The 22390-nt window shown below is 40.8% G+C and overlaps 1 protein-coding gene across 5 annotated transcripts in view; it reads left to right on the top strand.

Moving 5' to 3' along the window:
• The window catches only part of LOC139239218 (ryanodine receptor 1-like), a 506468-nt gene that overhangs the window by 353197 nt on the left and 130881 nt on the right, over positions 1-22390 (top strand). For 3 of the 5 annotated variants that reach the window (XM_070867896.1, XM_070867894.1, XM_070867898.1), the window contains exons 69-73: positions 828-920; positions 7053-7070; positions 14342-14509; positions 17029-17088; positions 19354-19491. In XM_070867896.1, the coding sequence (XP_070723997.1) occupies positions 828-920; positions 7053-7070; positions 14342-14509; positions 17029-17088; positions 19354-19491 (477 nt within the window). The remainder of the gene's footprint in view (positions 1-827; positions 921-7052; positions 7071-14341; positions 14510-17028; positions 17089-19353; positions 19492-22390) is intronic. The other 2 variants (XM_070867899.1, XM_070867895.1) reach the window with 1 other exon arrangement.

Genomic DNA, 22390 nt, shown 5'->3' with positions numbered 1-22390 from the left:
TTGCTACGTGCATGCTAACCTTTTGTGTTTCATGTACAAGGACCCCCAGATCCCACTCTACTCCTGATTATTGATCTCATTAGCTCCTGATTATTATGGTCAGGTAAAGAGTCTCTAGCTGCCAAGTATGGCTCTATCTTCTATCTTGAATATGGGAACTATTTGCCTGTTTCTAATCTGTTGATTTTCTGCCCCTTGAGCTATTTTGAACCTTAGCTTTACTCATGTAAAAGTCCTGAAGGACATATGATTTGTGTTTGATGCTGATATATTGTTTATGTTCTAAAATTTCACAAGAAAAAGCTATTTAATATGTTCGCTGTCTCCAGTTCATCCTCATTTTCAACTCCATACAGGTTATTTACGGTTTTGCCTACACTTGCACAATAGTGGCTGTGCTTCAGAGCAAACTGAAGTACTCGGCCTGTTTCACTCAACCACACGCTTCATTCACTTACTGGTTGAAGAATAGTAGACTGAGAGGAGGGCATGTCGGTCTGATGGTGGCAAGTAGAGAGTGCAATCACAAAGTACATTTTTTCTTGCATATGTTAAATTGGGTCCAATTTTTTAACTGGAGCCATCAGAGTGTACTGCAACACAAAGACACCTAATTAGGTGGGATTGGGTGTCGATAAATCAGCCAAATTAAAGTGCAGTTTAGCAACTACACACTTCATTTTCTTGCAAATTTGTACCGCTATGGGCATACTTGTATGGTGTAGCCATAAGTTAAATGGGTTTGGACAGCTGAAACTAGTCCCTAGTCAGTATGAGTGTACAGTACAAAACTGCCACAGTTCCTCAAGTTTATTTTTCTCTCTCAGAATTTCAAACGAGAGGAGCAGAACTTTGTGGTGCAGAATGAAATCAACAACATGTCATTTCTCACTGCAGACAGCAAAAGCAAGATGTCCAAGGTAAGGTGTCAAGCTTAATCTGTCAGACCTTCGTTTCCACGGCTGACGCACCTTTTTGTAGAGAATTTTCAAAAATGCAATTTAACGTGTTACATTCATCCAGAACACGGAAATACAATCCAGAAAGTGAAATGCTAAATGAAAATGAATAGGGGTGGTCGAGTGTGAGTGTTCGTATGGCGCATTTCACTTCAATAAAATCCACCTACCCACCTTTGTCGTAGCTAATATTTTGCTATAATTAAGGCTGCCACAACATGATTTTTCATTGGTGTAACAATTGTGAAATGTGATGATACATCAATAACCAGGATATTAATAGTAAGCTGTTAATTGCATATTTTCCTGTAAATGTTAAAATACAAATTCTATACAGTCTTTTTTTTAGGCTGTCTTCATTCCCTCACTGTCTTTATTCCAATCAGTACAATGAACTAAAACATGTAGCTTCTGTAACATTTTCAATCTGGTTTTCAAGATGCTAAGCTATTGCAGTAAAATTAACTTTTCGACTGCTGTCTGTTTGAGGGAAAACACAGTTTCCCTTGATTGATCATTTTTGAAAGTTATCAGTTCCCACACCGAGATGATGAAATAAACACTAATATTACAATAATAAGAACATAAGAATTAGGAGCAGGAGTAGGCCATTCGGCCTCTCGAGCCTGCTCCGCCATTCAATAAGATCATGGCTGATCTTCCACCTCACCTCCACTTGTCTGCACTATCCTCATATCCCTTGATTCCCTTAATATTTAAAAATAAAGCTGCTACTTGGATGTCAGGCTTAGCTTTCATGCATTAATATTAACTGTACAGAACTAAAACACGCACTTTAAACACAATTTTAATTAGAAATAAAGTATTTAAATTCTGCTTCCTTGTTCCTATTTTTCCCAGTCTCTTATTTCTCATTATCCTACATTTTTTTACCTTTGACTTTTTTAAACGATAAACCTATTCTAACTTTTCCCACTTCCATTTCCTCTTCTCCCCTGCAAAACAAACCATTTAAATATTTATTAGCTGCCGTTTCCTCTTGGCTGCCACCATCCATTTTGAAGGGGAGATCGAGTTTTCTTTTCCGATTGGATGAAAAGTAGTTTTGAAGGTTGTTTATTTCAGCAAATCGAAAGCTAGACTTAGGAAATTGATTTGGCTATAATTTTGTCAAATTGCATGATGAATTTTTATATATCAAAAGTGGCTCTGAAGGTCGGGTAAGCTCATCTGTGGTGCTGAAACAATAAAATTGCTTTTATAAAAATGTCAGCATTTATTTCATACTGGATATAATCACACATTCTAGCTCTTTATGCAGTCTTTGTAATTGGCACTGAAAGTGCTACTACAGTAATTTAAAACTTTTAGTTTTAGTATATTGATATACTGACCTGCTGCACCAACAGAATGGTGAAACTAGGTTCACATGCACCGGTCGTCACTCAGCAGGTTTCTGATTTCAGTGATATTGTCATGGGGAGGGATGGAAATTGGTATTCAAGTCCCTTTCACTTTGCCTTGATTATTCTTAATATACTTGATATAATGCACGATTCACTACTATTGATCTTTAGACAGCAAGTAAGCCTTTTACGGCTTCTTCACGCTGTACCGCAGGGATAATCCGAGTCCTTATTGCCCAGGTTTCCATATAACATATAACAATATGATCCCATTAGTTGGAGAAATAGGTTGTAGAATGCTATTTACATAATTTGTTTCTGGAATCAGGGCTAGGATTTCCACTGGGGTACTCCCCACAATATCCTGCCCTAAATTTGGCAGGAGATCGGCTGAAACCCAAGTAAGTGGCAGCATCAGCCACTCGTGCCATTTTTCTGTGGTTTCTGCCGATCTTTCACAGAGGTTACAGCGAAAGATCAGAAAAAGCCCCGTGGAAATTTCAGGGGTCTGCAGTTTGTAACGTAATGCGTAATTCCATTCTGCTAGAACTATAATTCCGTTCAACTAGAAATTGATCTACAAAAAAGATCTGACTTTGTGCCCAGTTTACGCACGATATGTCACTGTTGCGGGGAAAATTGTAGCAAGCTAGATTGCTGCACAAAATGATAACACAGATTAGCAAGAGTGGCAGATGACTGTGTTTGTGACTTAAATAATAGTTCTTTTCCTCATGAATTTGCCATTTAATTGGCTCTGTTTGTGAATCTTTTAATAATGGGCTGGAATTTTCTGGAGCGGGGCATCTTGTTGGAAGAATGAGGAGAGACGATAGATGCTAAATGGTGCAATTTTAAAGGGGATGCAAAAAGGGTGTTGTGCACAGATGTTTGAAGGTGTCAGGACAGGTTACCAAAGCAGTTAATAAAGCATGTGAGATCCTGGGCTTTTAAATAGAGACATCGAGTACAAAAGCCAGCAAGTTATGCTAAATCTTTATAAAACACCAGTCCGGCCCCAGCTGGAATATTGTGTCCAATCCTGGGCACCAATTTAGGAAGGATGCAAAGGCTTTGAAGAGGATACAGAAGAGATTTACTAGAATGGTTCCAGGGATGAGGGATTACTGTTACGTGGATCGACTGGAGAAGCTGGGGTTGTTCTCCTTAGAGGAGAAGGCTAAGAAGAGATTTATTAGAGGTGTTTAAAATCATGACAGGTTTAGATAGAATAAATGAAGAGAAACTGTTTCCAGTGGCTCAAGGGTCGATAACCAGAGGGAACAGATTTAAGGTGATTGGCAAAAGAATCAGAGGTGACATGAGGGAAAGTTTTTTTTACACATGAGTAGTTAGGATTTGGAATGCACTGCCTGATAGAGTGGTGGATACAGATTCAATAGTAGCCTACAAAAGGGAATTGGATAAATGCTTGAAGGAGATAAAATTGCAGGGATATGGGAAAAGAGCAGGTGAGTGGGACTAACTAGATTGCTCTTCGAAGAGCCGACGCAGACTCGATGGGCCGAATGGCCTCCACCTGTGCTCTACTATTCTATGGATCTCATGGTATGCCCAGTTAGTTGGACTATTTTCTGCACCCTTCAGTTCAAAATTATTTTGCCCTGTAAGTTGATGGAAGTGCAAGCTGATAACTGGGCAGCAAGGGCAACAGGGCATCTGGGACATTGGTGAACGACTGGGCCAACAGTGGGATATACGGATTGAGAAATAAACAGAGGAAGGACAGAGAAGGAGGGTGAATAAGAGTGGGAGAATTCAACGTCAAATCAGGTACAGAAAGGGAAAGAAAGAGAGGGAAAGAAAGATTGGATTGAGAGAGAGCAAAAAAAAAGAAAAAGTAAGATTTTAAAAAGAAATCTCCAATAGAAATTGACTAATGAAATTCCACACATTTAATTATTCACTTTCTGGGCCAGAGTGGTTGATCAGCAGTCATCAACGATGATCATATAGTTAAAAAGGTGCTTGCATTATTAATTGCTCGACTTAACTTTCTGTCAAGTTTAACGAGCAGTTAATATGCAAAATGCAGCAACTTCGTGAAGCTCGCAAGGGAGGTTAAGGGCGAGAGGCTGTTTTCACAAAGTTAACAGCAGAGCGGCGCAAATCGTCTGGCACCTTGTGATGGTTCACAATTCACGAGGTATCTCTTCCTCGACAAAAGTTGCTGGCTGATTTACACATTAATGTTCACGCGCTGTTATTTTATAAGCAATTTCTGGCCCAATACCAAATGTCACAGTCTTTAGAGTTCCACACTTATTTTAGATTGTAATTTATTTCACAATTTATTTCTTAAGGCACAAAGGCCTTGAGGTTATGGTGTGGGATAGTTGTGTACGAGCCCTTAACTTGTTCGTCTGAAATTTTGCTAAAATAGTGGAGAAAGATGAATGCATTAAGCATTCGTACATCAGTACACCATAGCATAATTTCAGGGCCAAAGTGAGTCATTGTGGAATAAGAAATAAAATTACCTAAACCATTGCTTGATAACTTGGAAATGAACAACTTTTATCACTAAAACAAGTTTCCGAAGTGTCATTATCTGCAACGGGCCACCTTATGTGATTAAATTATATCTATTACAGGAGTTCTGAAAGAATATGTCCCATCTTGTAGATCTAAGTACTATTTTGAAATGTTCCAGGCAGTTTCTAACAGTATAATTCAAAATGTGATTGAATGTGGCTTAAAACAGAATACACGAAATGAGTGAAATTCAACTTCCTTGTGTCACGGCTATGTGTATAATTTAATTTACATAAGAACATACATAAGAATTAGGAACAGGAATAGGCCATCTAGCCCCTCGAGCCTGCTCCGCCACTCAACAAGCTCATGGCTGATCTGGCCGTGGTCTCAGCTCCACTTACCCGCCCGCTCCCCATAACCCTTAATTTAAATCTCTGAAGATTAAAGCATCTGCCTGGTCACAAATACCAGTCCTTGCACCAGTTCTTGAAAATGCTTTTCAGGTGTCTCACCTATTTTTTTACCCTAGTAAGTTCTACTTACTACCAAAACTGTTAGCTAGCTCTGGCAAACCAAATGTGTATGTATTAGAAATGCTATTCTTCTACAGCAGTATATCCTTATATTATATGCCTTGCTCAGAACATCTACATCAACATCTGTAAGAGAACAAGGTTGTCAAGAGTAATATCAACCTTGTTTATCAGAACAAACTACAGTATACTCTTTATAAAAATTGACAGCATACCGTACAAGAGGTATTTATGCAGCTGCTGTGCCTTTCTTAGATAATAATTAAATAAATATCAGTTCTTTCATTACCAGCACAAGTTATTCGTCTCTTAGATACCAGATCCTCTGCTATGATGAGCATACAAATTGCCCAATTTGCAGTATACTTGTACAGTATAAGTTGTGCACACCCATAGTCAATTTGTACCTGACATTGTATTGAATCGGATTAATCCGCCAGTAATACTACTAGTGACATTAATTTAATTTTCACCAACTAGAAGTCGTACCAATTTTTTTCAGAACTTTTGCTGTTTTTCTGAGTGTTACTGAAAGTGGACCACTAGCAAATTGGCTGGCCCCACTGATAGGTGTGTAGGCTGTTGTAGGTACCATTGTCTGTTTTGATTGCTAGATTGATGATAGATACATGTTTAAAATAAATGTTAAATGGTATCTTTTAAAAAAACAGTATGTACCGCACGAATACACTTGGACAGTATCCAATGCTCCATGTCATCTCCCTAAAAAGTGGCTAGGGTAAATGTCCATTGCAGCCTACAACATCACTCAGCAGACATTGGTTTATTTAAATGTATTAATCCAAGTTAGATCTTGGCCAGCAATGGTGGATCTGTTAGTAGAGCCGACAGTAAATTCACTGCCGCCTCCCTGAACAAGTTGTGTTGTGAGCCTATAAAATCTGCCAGGATTAGCGCTGTGCTGGTTGAATGATGGACCAAAGGATTACCAATCCAAAATAATCAAAATGTTAACGAGTATTAAATAGAGTTATTACCTGAAGTATTGAATTATTTGTCGATCTGTATATAATTTCTGCAATGTTTTCTGCTGTTTTCTATTGAAACATTTGAAGAGTGTACCACAAACAAAGTTCAGTGGACTCCAGTCTTGGTCTAGTAAATTTCCCCAAAAAACTATTTCTTCCAGCCATGCTGTTTTAACAAAACTGCAAAGCAAATATATTCACTAGGAAACTACTGTATAGTCTCCGAGCAATTGCATCGTAAAATATGACGTCATTATTTAGTGTAATATGAGAAATATGTTAACATCTTTCGCAACAAGTTGCCTGTTCCTTTTGGTAAGTTATTGTTCCTGTTATGATTACTACATGACTTTACTACAACTTCATTATAAAAGATTAACTTGTGTTGAAATTGAAATCTAGGATATCATTTTAGCTTGCCTGTTGATTTAGGTATTTACAGAATTCACAGTTCCTAAACTGGTGTGGCCTAAGAGCCTTTCTAGGCTAAAAATGTGTCTCTATGGCATTTTCAGTGAAAGTTGCTCATTAGATTTATTTTATGTATTTATATATATATATATATATCTTGTATAGGTTTGCTATGTTGCCATATTTGACAACTCCTGTGCTGAGATTTGAAAATAAGTGAATTCTCTAATAATCTGCTAATTCCGTATCTTTTCTCTGGCATATTGATATCTGCAACCGTGTCTGCCTGAATAGGCTGGAGAGGATGGACAGGTCAGAGGGCATGATGATATAAATGTGCATCCGCTGTGCAGCTAGCTTCGCACTGCTGATGGCATTCTCCCAGATTCTCCCGCTAAGGCCCTCCGATTAGCCGTGCTGTTTTAGTTTCTATCACCAGGCTCATGGAATCGGGCACAGAGTTTTATTTATTAAAATTAAAATATATCGCTATCTTTCTTACCATTTACACCGATCAAAGGCTACTGGCAATCGCTGGTACAATTTGCTCTGGGAAACCAAAAATTGTTATTCCGAAGCCATTATCTAAATAAGCAAACTTCAGACTGGTGACAGAATAGACTAAGCGTGGTTTGGCTATACAATGTTAGGCTGAGCTATTAAATTAAGAGAGCCTCAGCCACTGGCAAGCAAGTCAAGAATAGCTCGATGAAGTCTTGAACCGCCCTCAATGTTGTTGATTTGCTTTTTTTTAATGGATTGGAGGGGAGGCGAAACCCGTAATGATACGGGAAAGCCACTTGCAGGTGTTGATTAATGCCTTAATTGTCAGCGCTAGCATGTTGCTTTCATATGATAGCACAATTACAATGTTTTTCTTGTCCGGGTTTGTTCTTTTTAAAAAAAAAAAATGTTTGGGGTTAGAAATTATTATTAGTAACAGAAAAGATTATTTATAAAGACACAATTAACAAAATATGAAATCTCCGAATCAGCAATAGGAGATTAAAATAAATCCATTCATATATTTGTTTCTGCAGGCTCATGGAACCCAAGATTACATTACATACTGATTATTAAACAACAAACTGTTTAACATATTTGCAGTGTTCATTAATATCTTCACCTTTAGAATTTAACCCAAACTACAAAATGTTTTACATTGAGTAACACGTAGGAATCATTGAACCACTAAAGAGGTCAGGTACCCATTCCATGTAGTTCTGTTTAGCTTCTGACCAGGTAGCCATTTACTAACCCAAGGACCAACCCCATGATCATATTATTGAGCAATAATATTTTAAAACAGCGTAATTGCTTAGCGTCCTGTTCGTCACATGGGCCACTGTCTGGCCAACCTCTAATGAAGGCAGCTATAATTCTCATTATGATGCTAGGACAGAATGGGAACTGATGTCTCCGTGAGCTGCCAGCATTCAGAACTTTTGTTGCACTCCATATTGTTACTCCATTTCTTTGGCACCACAACAACACTAAGTGACTACTTTAGTTCAGTTGCAGTTCTGTCCTTGCGCAGAAATACATTGAGGTGCAGAAATTATTTTTTTTAATTTACATGGCCCAATTCCATCAGCCTTGTGGCCTGTTCTTACACTGATATATCAGAGGTGATGGTTTGTCTGCAGTCTTAAGAAAGAGATTATTTAACCATTAACTCTCACTATGCTAATTTTTCACCTCTATGTCAGATTTATGAATCAAAGACACTATTTACATGATGTTGCTAGACATCAATTTATATACTTTTATGTATTTTAAAATGCATTGGTTCCAAGTAGTTAATTTCCCCTTTTATTTCCATATTTGTCCCATTTATTTTCCTGAAGTATTACACGGCAACTGTGTTCACATTATGGGGGTTAAGATATACTACCATACTAAACTTTGATTACCAGATATTAAACACACTTGATCGGGAACACTTCTGCTTCTCCGACTCCACGGGAACTTTCTTTTTAATAATTTTTTTCGAAAAGGAGTCCTTTTAGAGCAGATCGTAGGCCTCTCATTTATATATTCAAGGGGTCGAATGCATGTTTTAGGCATCCGCCTGCTGTTTGTATAACAGAAAGCTTGAAAATGTAAAGGGACATTTGACCTTTAAGAGAATGTTTTCCCCAATGGACAGAGTGACTTTTCTATTTTCATGTGGCGGTTTAATTTCGCTCAAAGAATGAGGCTGACTCGACCCACAGCAATTGATCTTCCACTTTACTCAGCTCCAGCAGAGTTCTTCAACTGCAACTTCGCAAGAGCACGCCCTAAAACAACAGTGTAGAATGACTTGTTCCTCATACCAGCATTGCCATGCCCTTTCTCAATTAAACTACTAATTTGCTGTGAACTTCGTCTTAATGCATCAAACTATAGTTGGTTTTGTATCTTAGTCTGGGCCCTGGTTCCAGAGGTGTGCTAACCCACTACCCCATTATTTAATTTTGATAGGAGTATCTTTTAAATATGGAATTAAAAAAATATACCAAATACCTTCAGACTTGGGGTGAGTTAAGGCAGAAAGTGAACTATTATTTTACTTCTCTAACCATATAAAATATATTCACGGCCCAGAAATCCCAGTTGGCTGTTTCCCACGGGCGATCTGGTAAAAAAGTTTTTAAAAGATGCGCACCTACCTGTTTCTGCTGCACCCACGCGAGTTCCCGGTCCTGAGGCCTCCACTGACTGCGTGTCGGAGCACGAGCACGTCAGAACGTGCGCAGGGTTGGAGCTGCAGTCACATGGCTCTGAGCAGCCAATCAAGGTAAAGTATAATTCTCATTCATAATAAGTTGGAGTTCCCATTAATATGAATGAGAACTCCCCTCCCCACCCACACATACACAAAACTCTAATAAAAAATTTAAAAAAATACACCACATATTTAACATTAATTTAAATTAAAGTTATTTATGTATTATAAAAAAATATATATTTTCCCAATTTTTTTTAATTATAGTTTAAAATAAACTTACCATAGTGGGGATGGTTTTTAACAATAGAATGTGTTTTTTAAAATGTTATTTTATAATGTTTTTGTGTATTTTAAAACTCTTACGCCTGTAAAAGTAAGCTATGCGCCTGCTTTTATCAGGCACAAGAGTTTTGAGGACATTTGCTGGACAAGATATGGGTAAATAACGCAATCTTGCCCATGCAAATGTCCTCGCTCACTAGATGTGGAGGATCTGTCAAGCTTCAGTTTCAGCTTGACAGATCGGAAAAGCCGGTTTTCAGTGCATGTGCATTGTGCGCTGAAAACCGGCTTTTACGATGCCTTCCCGGGTCCGTGCACACTCCATACGGACCCGGGAGGCTGGAATTTCTGGGCCCATGTGTTAGTGAATTATTTACATCTGCTTTGGGATTTTAAAACATTTCTAATAGCCACTAATGCTCTCTCAAAATGTATAAAATTGGATAGATGATAGATTATTGTCTAGCAGCTCGTGTGAATAGTGCCAATTGGACTGAAATTGCATTATGTGTGAGAGGGAAAAATTAATTGTGCAACAGCACAATAGAAAGGTCAAACATTAGTACTTTTAAGTCTAAGCAAGACCCAAGTTAAAAGCCAGTATATTCTATCTTTGTTACTATTTTATATGCATTTATAGTTCATCTGTGTGATGAGATTTTGCAGATTCGGGATGTCACCATAGCATGCTATACTGATATTCCTGACAGTAAACATGCCGTCTCAATCCCGTTCATCACAGTAATAATAAGCAACAGTAATTATGATCAGTGTAAACAGCACAAAATGAGTGTGGGGGTTAGAAACCCCATAACTAATGGTCAAACCTGGACTAAGTGTGTTTAGTTACCAAGAAAAATAACAATAAATAATAATCCTTAATACAGTGGTTAATACATTGTGACAACAGCCTTGACATGCCTAGACCACACACAATGAGTGATAGGTATTTGAGAGCAATTCAGGTTTGACTTGCCCTTTCAAGTCACTCATCATTTGATTTTGTTTTAATACCTTTATTAAGATATGAGGTTATTTTTCTGATTAAAACACTACAAATTCTCTCTTACAATTTTACCAATAACATCCCCAGTTTGGGTTAAAACCAAAAGCCAAAGCAGAATAATGAAAGAAATAATGTTGAAGTAATTTCCACCTGAAGAGTATAAGACAAGTCTGAACTGTTCATTGCTCCTTGATGACTGACTCTTGAAGGCTCATGTCATCAGGAATTTCTGCATTGCCAACATTTGTTTCCAAACAAAATGAATCATTTTAAATGTTACTAGTATTATTAGTGTTACAATTGCACTTCAGTCATTTACAGGTGCAGAGATAAAACGTATGAAAATTATTTTTTTTGAAACTCCAAAATAATGCAGTTGACTCCCATTTAGATTTTTGATTTAATTAAGTGATGCCTTTTACTATAGTAAAAACTTTGGCTTTTGTAGTTACCGTGATCTGTCATATGTGTGTGTACATATTTTTGGAGAATGACACAGAGCCTTTAAGGTTAAGCTCAGTTTAGAAGAGCCAAATTTTATCATTTATAATATATAATTTAACAGACTTGTGGGTCACTAAACCAAACTAATGTCAGCTCAACAGCATCAATTTTACACAATTCCAATTCCATTTTTCCTGGTGAGTGAGTAAGCAAACTTATTTATAGTCGAGCACTGCAAGTGAAAGGCATTTGCAGAATTTTACCCCACAATTCAGCTTCATTACATGAATTTATTTTCATTTGCAATATTATATCTCACAGGATGAAATTGGTCTTCTGCAGTAGCGTAAAATGGATGTGAACGAGCCTGTTTTACACCCATTGTTGGAACAGAAAATCAGGCGGGGTCTAAAACGGGATGCTGATTTGTTGTCGCCCGCTTTGCACTGCCATTGAAGACCACCCTCTCCCCTCCCCCCTGCACCCACAGTCCTTCAAAACATTTGGTCATCCAAGCTGAAATTAACTTAAATCCTATCTAAATTGTCTTCTCTAAATTCTCATGGAAACTCTCACCCACAAACATGCTCTTATTTAACCAGAGTTGTAATCTTAATAGCAACAATTTTGATAACTATGTCATTACTCCAGGCTTTTATCCTAATTGGGTCAAGGTTGTAAATGGACATTTTTTTTAAAATGAAACATAAAACCACAGTTACATTCCACGATAAAAGAAAATGCTGGAAATGCACAGCAAGTCCGTTAGTTTCTGAAAGAGAAAAGTAGGTTGCTGACCTGTGCATTTCCCTTGTTTTCAGGGTTTTTATTTCAGATTTCCATCATTTGTGTTTTTTTCTTCATCTATAGTTTGATTAGCGACAACAGGGTGTGCAGGGATTAAATTAGGGGCAGAGTACTTACCTCCTCGTTGGCACTGCACTCCCATCGGCCACTGTTTTAACCCGGGTTTCTGGAAGGGCGTGAGGCCCTCACTGCAGGCAGGCGAGGGCTTCATAAATATTCAGAAGGCTGGGTAAGGTGACGTTATCAGGACCTGACATTCTTAATCCCGTGACTTGCACACGGTCATGCCGGGAAACCTGGCATCAGAAGAATCCAGGGCCAGACGAGGTCCAACAAGGTAGATTATTTTAAATGGTTCACTTATGAGCCAGAGGGGAACAGGAGTGCTCCTCTAGGCCCCACAGGAAACCTTGGTCCCCTGTCCGGAGCTTCCACCCTGTCCCCTGATCATAATCACCTGCCAAACCCCACCTCTCTCCTCCCCCTGCTGACCTCTACCCGTCGGCTTCCTTGTCATCCCCACCAGGATCAGGCATCAGACTCCTGAAAAATAATAATGAGGCTGGGGGTTAAAACGGCCAAGGTCACACCCTGGTGCAGCTTGGTCTACATCTCACACACCGCACTCGTGCCACGAGTTAAATTCAGGGCTAATTGTGTGGAAGTAAGAAGCATCAATGTTGTGAGCTAATACAGTACAGGCTTGTACCAACTAATAAGGTCCTTGATTTGACTTGTATGCATAGGCCCCAGTTTTAACTCCAGACAGGCTTTGAGCGGTTAGGTGGCGAGGTGAGTTGAAAACATCCACTGCTGCAGAAATCAGGCTCAGGCTATTTTAACTCCCGGGATGAGCGGGAAGTGGCTGCTGACCTGAGGAAAATCAGGGAGACTATGGCTGTCCATCGACCCATGGCGAGATCAGGCTCCGGGGACACCGGACAGTGGTCTCGCATTCAGGAAGGGAGGGGGCAAGGGTTCCCCGTGGTGTCTGAAGGAACACTCCTGCTCCTCCTGGACCCACAAAGGGAACAAAAACAATTACCTTTTTTTGGCCTTTTCTGGGGCTGATCCTCTTCTGGCCTGGGTTGACCTGGCAGGAAAGCTGCAGCGGATATCCCACTCAGGCCCGAGTTTAAAGTTGTAGTCCGGTCCCAGTGACGTCAAAGGACCGACATATTTAAAGAAGGACCCAACCAGCTTTGGGAGGGTGTCCTTGCCTCTGCTCAAGAAACCAGGTTAAAATCCAGGTAGGTATCTCGGGACATTTTAACACCCTACCCGGTGCTGCTGGGCGTATAGAGTTAAAATCATCTGTTCCGTTAGTTTATCTCGGCCCACGTGCTGTAATTGAGTCTCGATGCTCCTGGCCCAAGGAAGGCGGGAAGAATTCCTGCTCCAATTGCTTTTCTCTGATCTCTGCTGAAAAGTATGGTCATCAAATGAGGACTGGTTCAGGCTCTGCTGTTATGCCTCCCAATGTTACGTAACCATCCGACACTCACTTTGGAGGTTCACACAGGAAGAGTGGCCGCTTGCGTGAGGTACTGGAGTGAAGCTGGTGTCTGTGGAGCCCTGGCACTAATCAGTGCCTTCAGTAGACCGAGGAGAAGACAACAGAGGAACACAATAGTCTCCTCTACTAGCCAAAGTTGCAGGTGTTAAAGTCTATGTTATGCCCATACTTACTGAGTGTATGCATGTGTGGCATTGTGTATATAAACAGGGGTTCAGATAGGAGACTGTTGCTGACATTTTAGGAAATTTTCCACTTTTATTTAGGTTTTGTAAATAATATGGTGGTAAATTTATAATATTTAGTCAAATGCTTTCAATGTATTTGTGACTCGAGTTCTTATCTTAAGCCCTGTATAAATATATTTATTCTATGGGCATTGTTATATTTACAGTCACTGTGAATGGTATTTCCCGGCTGTTGAAGTAAAAATATTTCACTCATATGACAACATCACCTAATAGTTCTTTTTCCGATAACATTTTAACCTCAAATGCCTATAAAATATATAGAATATTACACCAGGTAATGGTTAATTCTACTGCTTAAATTTCCGTTGTGCTCAGTTGTTGCAGGACCTTTATACTCATGAAAGGGCAACCATCACTGGTGCAATATTCTATTTATTTATTTTCGAATGTAACACCTATTGGGGATGTTTCATAGGAATATGTTTGTGTGCAGCTACAGAGTCTTTGTTGATAACATACTTTTCCACCTGCAACTTTGGGTTGACACCTTATTACCTGTTACTTAATGAAGGGCACTGTACTGAATATGTGATTTTTGTAAACCATTTTCACTGTTGACTTCAGTCTGGCGGGTCTGAGGAAAGGACAAAAAAGCAGCGGCGGGGTGATCGTTACTCCATTCAGACATCACTGATTGTAGCAACCCTTAAAAAAATGCTTCCTATTGGCCTGAACATGTGTTCGCCTGCTGATCAAGAGCTGATCAACATAGCCAAGACAAGATATAGCCTGGTAAGTGATAAATTTTCAGGTATATTTACACTAATGAATGTGTTTCTGAAATGCTTGACATAGTATTTCCATGTGTCTATTTAAAAAAGGGCATGGGAGGAATTGTAGACGCATCACTTTGACTGGCTCGACTATGTGGTGAATCAATTAACTGCTAATAGAATGCTAGATTGTATAGGCAGAACAGTGAAAAGCAAGGCTACGGATGTTAATGTGAATGCTGTACAATACACTAGCCTGGGCATATAGAGAAACATGCTTACTGTACCACATGTAATGCATGTATTGGAAAGGGCACAGTAAAGGGGATGAGCTCTGAGGGAAGATTAGAGAAGCTTGAGGACACAGCCTGAACAGAAGGGATAAGGTTTCTATTGCTTCACACAGGATATACGGCATAGAAACAGGCCATTCAATCCAACCAGTCCATGCTGGTGTGTTTATGTTCCACTCGAGCCTCCTCCTTTCTTTCCTCATCTAAATCTATCAGCATAACCCTCAAGTTCCACATTCTCACTGCCCTCTGGGTAAAGAAGTTTCTTCTGAGTTCCCTATTGGATTTCTTGCTGACTATCTTACATTGCTGGCTTCTAGTTATGCTCTTCCACACAAGTGGAAACATTCTCTCTGTAGCCACTCTATCAAAACCTTTCATAATTTTAAAGACCTCTATAAGGTTACCCTCAGCTTTCTTTTTTCAAGAGTAAAGAGACCCAGCCTGTTCATCCTTTCCAGATATGTATACCCTTGCATTTAGCCATAACCAACCAGCTGAAATCTTCTAAAAAGCTGAAGATATATAAAATATTGAAGTATTTTAAGTACTAAATAGGATCTATAGGTACACTGGGTATATGTGGATATCGGGGGAAGGACAGGATCTGGCTCAGCCGTGATACCTCATGCAGCTGGCTTGCCTGCCAACATGACCGTCCAGGCTTGCACAGGAAGATTGGCTACTTGGGCAAGGTGCCTGTGAACATCATAGGGCGCACCTTCCGAGGAGGAGGGAAGACAACTGAAGAACTTCTGAACCAGGGCATCGTATGATGGAAACTAGTTTAGCCCGGAAAGTACATTATAAGTTGCATAATAAATTCACCCAACGCACACATCGCACAAGAGAATTGGTGCTGCAATGTTGTAACCCGACGCAGGATTTGTAAATTTACTTTTGTATGTTATAAAACAGATGCTAAAGTGCTTAATGTACATGGGTACAAGACTCCGTGCTAGATTTCTAAAGGAGAGAAGAATTCTATATTTCTAAATCCTGGTTGTGTCAAAGACTATATACGCTGTATGGAGAATGTCCAACACAAAATATCTTCAGTTTCATGCAAAAATGACAAAGTGAAATTATTTTTTCGTAGGTATTATTTCAAACAAAAGTACTGATTTTGTGCCAATTTAAAGGTTTTCTTCCCTCAGCCCCTGCACCAAGCGACTTCTCATCCTCAGTGATTTCAACCTCCATCTCAATTTATCATGCTCTCACTGCTCTGAGTTTACTAGGCTCCTATCCTCCCTTAATCTCGCCCTCCATGTAAACTCACCAACCCATATTCATGGCCACCTCTCAACCTTGCCATCTCTCGTGGCTACTACCAACGTGTCAATTGCAGATAAAATCATCTCTGACCACTTCCTTGTATCGCACTCCACCCACATTCCTCTTCCACTCCCCCAACCCTACTTCCTTCTGTGTCCACCCCTGGAAAAAACTCTCTCCCAACTCTCTTACAACTGCACTTACAAAACCTGAACTGTCCGCCTTTGGCCCTCCATTCACCACAACATTTCTGCAGCTAGCAATCTGCTCATCCAAACCCTCAGCACCACGTTTGACCACCTAGTCCCTATTAAAACAATTACTCTCTCTCACCCTGGCCATTCCCTTTGGTGCAGCCTTTACCTTCACTCCCTTAAGTGCAAGAAACGCAGACTTGAATGGATATGGCGGTCAACTGGTTTACCCATACACCACTAGATCTGGCTGGACCACATAAAGTATTGTTGGGTCCTGCTCTTGTATGCCAAAATTGCTCACTATTCCAGAATCCCTCCATGGCCTCGCCCCCTCCCTTCTCTGTAATCTCCTCCAGCCCCACAACTGCCCGAGATATCTGCGCTCCTCTAATTCTGCCCTCTTGAGCAACCCTGATTATAATCGCTCCACCATTGGTGGCCGTGCCTTCTGTTGCCTGGGACCTAAGCTCTGGAACTCCCTCCCTAAACCTCTCCATCTCTCTTTCCTCCTTTAAGACGCTCCTTAAAACGTACGTCTTTGACCTGAATTGTCCAGCCTTTGGCCCTCCATTCACCACGACATTTCTGTTCTAATTTCTCTTTGTGACTCAGTATCAAATTTTTTGTCTTATAATACTCCTATTGAACTGCCTTGGGACATTTTACTACGTTAAAGGTGCTATATCAATACAAGTTGTTGTTGTTGAATGCTTTGCTGGCTTGTTTGCTGTAGGACTGACCTACTATCTCCTTTCTTACAATCCTGACAGAAAGATACAGATGAAGAAGTGCAAGAGTTTCTTCAGGACAATCTCCACTTGCAAGGAAAGGTAAAAGAACATCATTTCAAATAAAGAAAGAAGCCCTTCTCTTTTATCATCAGTTTCATTTCATTCCATAATTCAGTGTTTTTTCAGACACCAGATAACTATAAATTTCAAATTGTAATCTATCACTAACACCATACAGCGGATTTTCCTGTTACTGCACTTGGGGCCATCTGGGCCCCACACATGGAGGAAATTTGGACTGGGAGGTTTTCCCGCCCATACAGAGGTCGCCCTATTTTCTATCCATTAATGAATTTATGTACGGATCACCCGATAGTCAGCAGTTGATACCAGGCTTCATTATTGGAAAAAAAAGACTTGCATTTATATAGTGCCTTTCATGACCTCGGGACATCCCAAAGTGCTTTACAGTGAAGTGTAGTCACTATTGTAATGTAGGAAACACAGCAGCCAATTGCGCACAGCAAGCTCCCACAAACAGCAATGTGATAATGACCAGATAATCTGTTTTTTTGTGATGTTGATTGAGGACTAAATATTGGTCAAGACACTGGGGATAACTCCCCTACTCTTCTTTGAAATAGTGCCACCGAATCTTGTATGTCCAGCTGAGAGAGCAGACGGACCCTCGGTTTAACGTCTCATCCGAAAGATGGCACCTCTTTCCAAAAGACAGTGCAGCACTCCCTCAGTGCTGTAGTAGAGTGGTCAGCCTAGACTTTTGTGCTCAAGTCACTGGAGTGGGACTTGAACGCACCACCTGACTCAGAGGCGAGAGTACTACCCACTGAGCCACGGCTGACACTTTATTGGCCCCATAGTATTAATGTCAAGATCTATAACATATACATCCACCTCCCTTCCACTGATCACCATTTAAAAGGCTTAAAAATATAATGAAATAAAGTGAAAGACTATAAAGCTATTTCTCAGTTTTCAATGGGAGGGACCTTCTCTCCCATCAAAGGTATTTGTGGGGAAAGATTTTGAAATAAGATTTGTTGGGAGTTTAGAAGCCAGTAAAGGTTCGAGAGGGTAGAGAAGCAGAATGTAGTGAAGAATAGAATGCAGCCCATGGAGATCAGACAATTTACACTTTGTGAAGGGCAGATTTCAGGAAGCCGGCATTGGAATAATTAGATGAATTTTAACCCCCAAAAATGAGTTGGTTTGGGTCAGGTTACAGGTAAAAATGGAAAAAAATCTGAAACCAGACTCCAACCTGTCAACTTTTGGTTTTAATGGAGGCGGGACAAGTGACAAGTGACAAGCAGGTTGGTCATTTAAATACAATGAAGCTGCACGCCTCAGAATTAACCACCATTTTAAATTTAACTCTGGCCGGCTCGGTTTCTCGAGCCTCATGAAACCCAGCTGCTAAAAGGAGGCGAGGACTGCTGGATCCAGGAGGTAAGTGTTTTTCCACTTACCTGCTAGATCCAGTTTATCTGCATCACCCACTCCCCACGATTGGACTGGGGCTCAAAAACTTCTTTGTGTAGCGCCTGATTTTGGACCCCCGATCATGGAACCTCATTTTTTGCCGAATTTTGCAGATGAGGGCGCAAACATTTTCCGGGCAGTATCTGTACCGCCCCGCTGCCATTGCCACCCATCACAAAAGCCGATAATCCAACCCTCAGTATTCATACATCAAGATTTGAAGAGCCCAATTTGAAGGCATAAGAAACTACAAAACTAAGTATTTGTCAATAAGATTGAGACCACCTGTTCAGCTGCCTCGGCCGCACCCCTCCCTTGATCGAGCCCAACAAGCCAAGCTTCCACCAATGTTCCCCCTGCCATAGATCTAAACTCATATATCTCTCGAGTTTCTCTCCGATTTCCCCCTCATGCACTCTCCAAGATTATTTTGTCTATGAGACCCACTTCCTATTCTCTCAGCCCTATTCCCACCAAACTGCTGACCATTTCCTCGCCCCCATTCTAGCTGATACTGTCAATAGTTCCCTCTCCTCGGGTACTGTCCCTGGTTCCTTTCAATTCTACCGTCATCACCCCCCTAAAAAAAAAACACCCTTGACCTGTTCGAATGTCTCCTCCTTTGGCTTAGTGTTAATTTTTGTCTTGATTAGGATTCTGTGAAATGCTTTGGGATGTTTTGCTACATTAAGGGTGCTATATAAATGCAACTTGTTGGTATGATCATGTATGTGCAAACTGGAAGCTTTTGTAGTATTTCTCAGCGATTGCTAATTGGGGTGGGAGTTGCTGGGCCGAATTGTAAGGTAAATGGACTGAACTGAATCAGTAACTTATTCATTTTATAAATGTATTTTGTAGTGTGAGAATTCTTCAGCTATGCGATGGCAAATGGCGTTGTACAAGGACATAGCTGGCAAAGCTGAAGACAGCGATAATCCTGAAAAGATTGTGAAACGGGTGCAGGAGGTCTCTGCAGTCCTGTTTCACTTGGAGCAGGTAAAAGCATCTGTGACACATGTGCAAATATGTTTGGTGCACAGTAGTCACAAGAGTTAAATAACAATAGGAACATCGTACTTTATGAAAGAGTAGCAACAATACCCAATCACTGGGATTGTGTATTTTTCAATGTATTGTTAATCTTAAAGTGACTCAACACATTGCAAGACTCAACATGTGAAACTATAAAATGTTGGATTTGTACTCTGCTGAGCTCCCAATCTGGGCCCTATTGCTTTGGAAAGGTACTGACCTGGGCTCAGATCTCCCAACAGCTCAACTCCTCCCACGATCAATCCCACTATCCTCCACTGCGATCTCCTCCTACCACGTTCCCCGCAAGATCCAACTTCCCGAACCCAGCTCTTGTCACGACCCCAAGTAAATATCGAGGCCATTACATAGAAACATAAAAAATAGATGCAGGAGTAGGCCGTTCGGCCCTTCGAGCCTGCGCCACCATTCAATAAGATCATGGCTGATCATTCACCTCAGTACCCCATTCCTGCTTTCTCTCCATACCCTTTGATCCCTTTAGCCATAAGGGCCACATCTAACTCCCTCTTGAATATATCCAATGAACTGGCATCAGCAACTCTCTGCGGTAGGGAATTCCACAGATTAACAACTCTCTGAGTGAAGAAGTTTCTCCTCATCTCAGTCCTAAATGGCTTACCCCTTATCCTTAGACTATGTCCACTGATTCTGGACTTCCCCAACATCGGGAGCATTCTTCTTGCATCTAACATGTCCAGTCCCGTCAGAATTTTATATGTTTCTATGAGATCCCCTCTCATCCTTCTAAGCTCCAGTGAATACAGGCCCAGTCGATCCAGTCTCTCCTCATATGTCAGTCCTGCCATCCCGGGAATCAGTCTGGTGAACCTTCGCTGCACTCCCTCAATAGCAAGAACGTACTTCCTCAGATTAGGAGACCAAAACTGAACACAATATTCCAGGTGAGGCCTCACTAAGGCCCTATACAATTGCAGTAAGACCTCCCTGCTCCTAAACTCAAATCCCCTCGCTATGAAGGCCAACATAACATTTGCCTTCTTCACCACCTGCTGTACCTGCATGCCAACTTTCAGTGACTGATGAACCATGACACCCAGATCACTAAAGGATAATTAATTTATGTGATTTCCCCGCTCCCCCCAATGTATTGAGCTGAGTATAATTATGACACTTTTTTGGGTCATGGTGCTTTAGAAGTTATTTCACTCCAGGAAATCGTCACAAGTGACCATGAGAGACAACATGAAACCAGGTCCCACTACATGTAGATCCACATCACAAAATCTCCCTCAGATTCATCATAATTATCAGTAATGAATTTTCCCTCTCGCTTGTGTTGCTATAGTTTTGCCTCACGGCTTGCTGCCACCAGTACAATTATTTGGGGGTTTTTAAGGAGGCGTTCCCTCTTGCAATGGTCTTCCCTTTTGTCCCACAGCAGACCTGATATTTGCTGCAAACCAGAAGCTGCAGCACTGCAGCTTATTGCCACTCCAGAGACTTCATATCCTTTAGGATGCTCTCAGATCTGGGTCATTAATGCCCTCCAATATTTATCACCAAACCATTCCAGAATAATCATGCTCAGGCTGGGCTTAGATTACAAAGTAATTAACTAGATTTATTTACTGAAACTAAACATCTAGAACAGCACATGCTCACGTGCAATAACGGCAATAAATCGCCTGGTCTTTCAAAAGTGAACTCTGTTCCTGACACCAGTGAATATAGTGATAGTCTCTTCAATTTGTAACATGCTCCAACAATCACATTTGGTTCTCCTACACCCAGGCTCATCCTGGTTTTGTGATTCCATCCTCCTCTCTCTAGCTTTCCTCCTGTTCACAGACTTTATTGTCCCATTAGTCTTTGAAATACATGGTGAGTTCCAGGTAAATACAAGAAAAATGTCCATTCATTGATTAATGGTGCCTCTGACTATCCTATCTTGATTGAATGATCCATGCAAAGGGATTGCTTACACCACCTAGATAGTGCCTTCCTGCCTTAATTAAAAGAAAGACTTGGTGTTGGCGTAAAAGGAAGACTTCTCTCCCTCGAGGCAGACTACCTGAGATAGGAAGTCGACACCTGCCCTTTCTGTTGAGGTAAAAGGAAGACTTTTTCACGGGGCGGACTACCTGATATAGGTAATTGACACCTCGCCCTCGTCCTCCGTATAACGACCATGGAATCAAACAAACTAAATCTTCAGTTCAACCGGCTTTATTTCGAACAAATACAAGGGAAAGTTCAATCGAGGAACCTTCAAAATACAAGAGATTTCAAGTATAATTTATACAGTTTTTGGAGAGGGGCTACCCTCCTACAAAATCATCGACATTGCACCAGACTTGCTTCCACTCTTAACATGAGTTCTTAGGTGAATGTACAGTCCAATACGAGAACCACAGTCCCTGTCACAGGTGGGACAGAGGGAAGGGGTGGATGGGACAGGTTTGTCGCACGCTCTTTCCGCTGCCTGCGCTTGATTTCTGCATGCCCTCGGCGACGAGACTCGATGTGCACAGCGCCCTCCCGGACGCACTTCCTCCACTTAGGGCAATCTTTGGACAGGGACTCCCAGGTGTCAGTGGGGATGTTGCACTTTATCAGGGAGGCTTTGAGGGTGTCCTTGTAATGTTTCCTCTGCCCACCTTTGGCTCGTTTGCCATGAAGGAGTTCCAAGTAGAGCGATTGCTTTGGGAGTCTCGGGTCTGGAGTAAGAACTATATGGCCTGCCCAATGGAGCTGATCAAATGTGGTCAGTCCTTCAATGCTGGTCGAGAATGCTAATGTTGGTGCATCTGTCCTGCCAGGATCTTGCGGAGACATCGTTGGTGGTATTTCTCCAGCGACTTGAAGTGCCTACTGCACA

This window comes from Pristiophorus japonicus, chromosome 26 (assembly GCF_044704955.1).
Source record: "Pristiophorus japonicus isolate sPriJap1 chromosome 26, sPriJap1.hap1, whole genome shotgun sequence".
In the NCBI taxonomy this organism is placed as follows: Eukaryota; Metazoa; Chordata; class Chondrichthyes; family Pristiophoridae; genus Pristiophorus; species Pristiophorus japonicus.
Note: the sequence above shows the minus strand (reverse complement) of the source record. Positions and strands in the feature narration are given on the sequence as shown.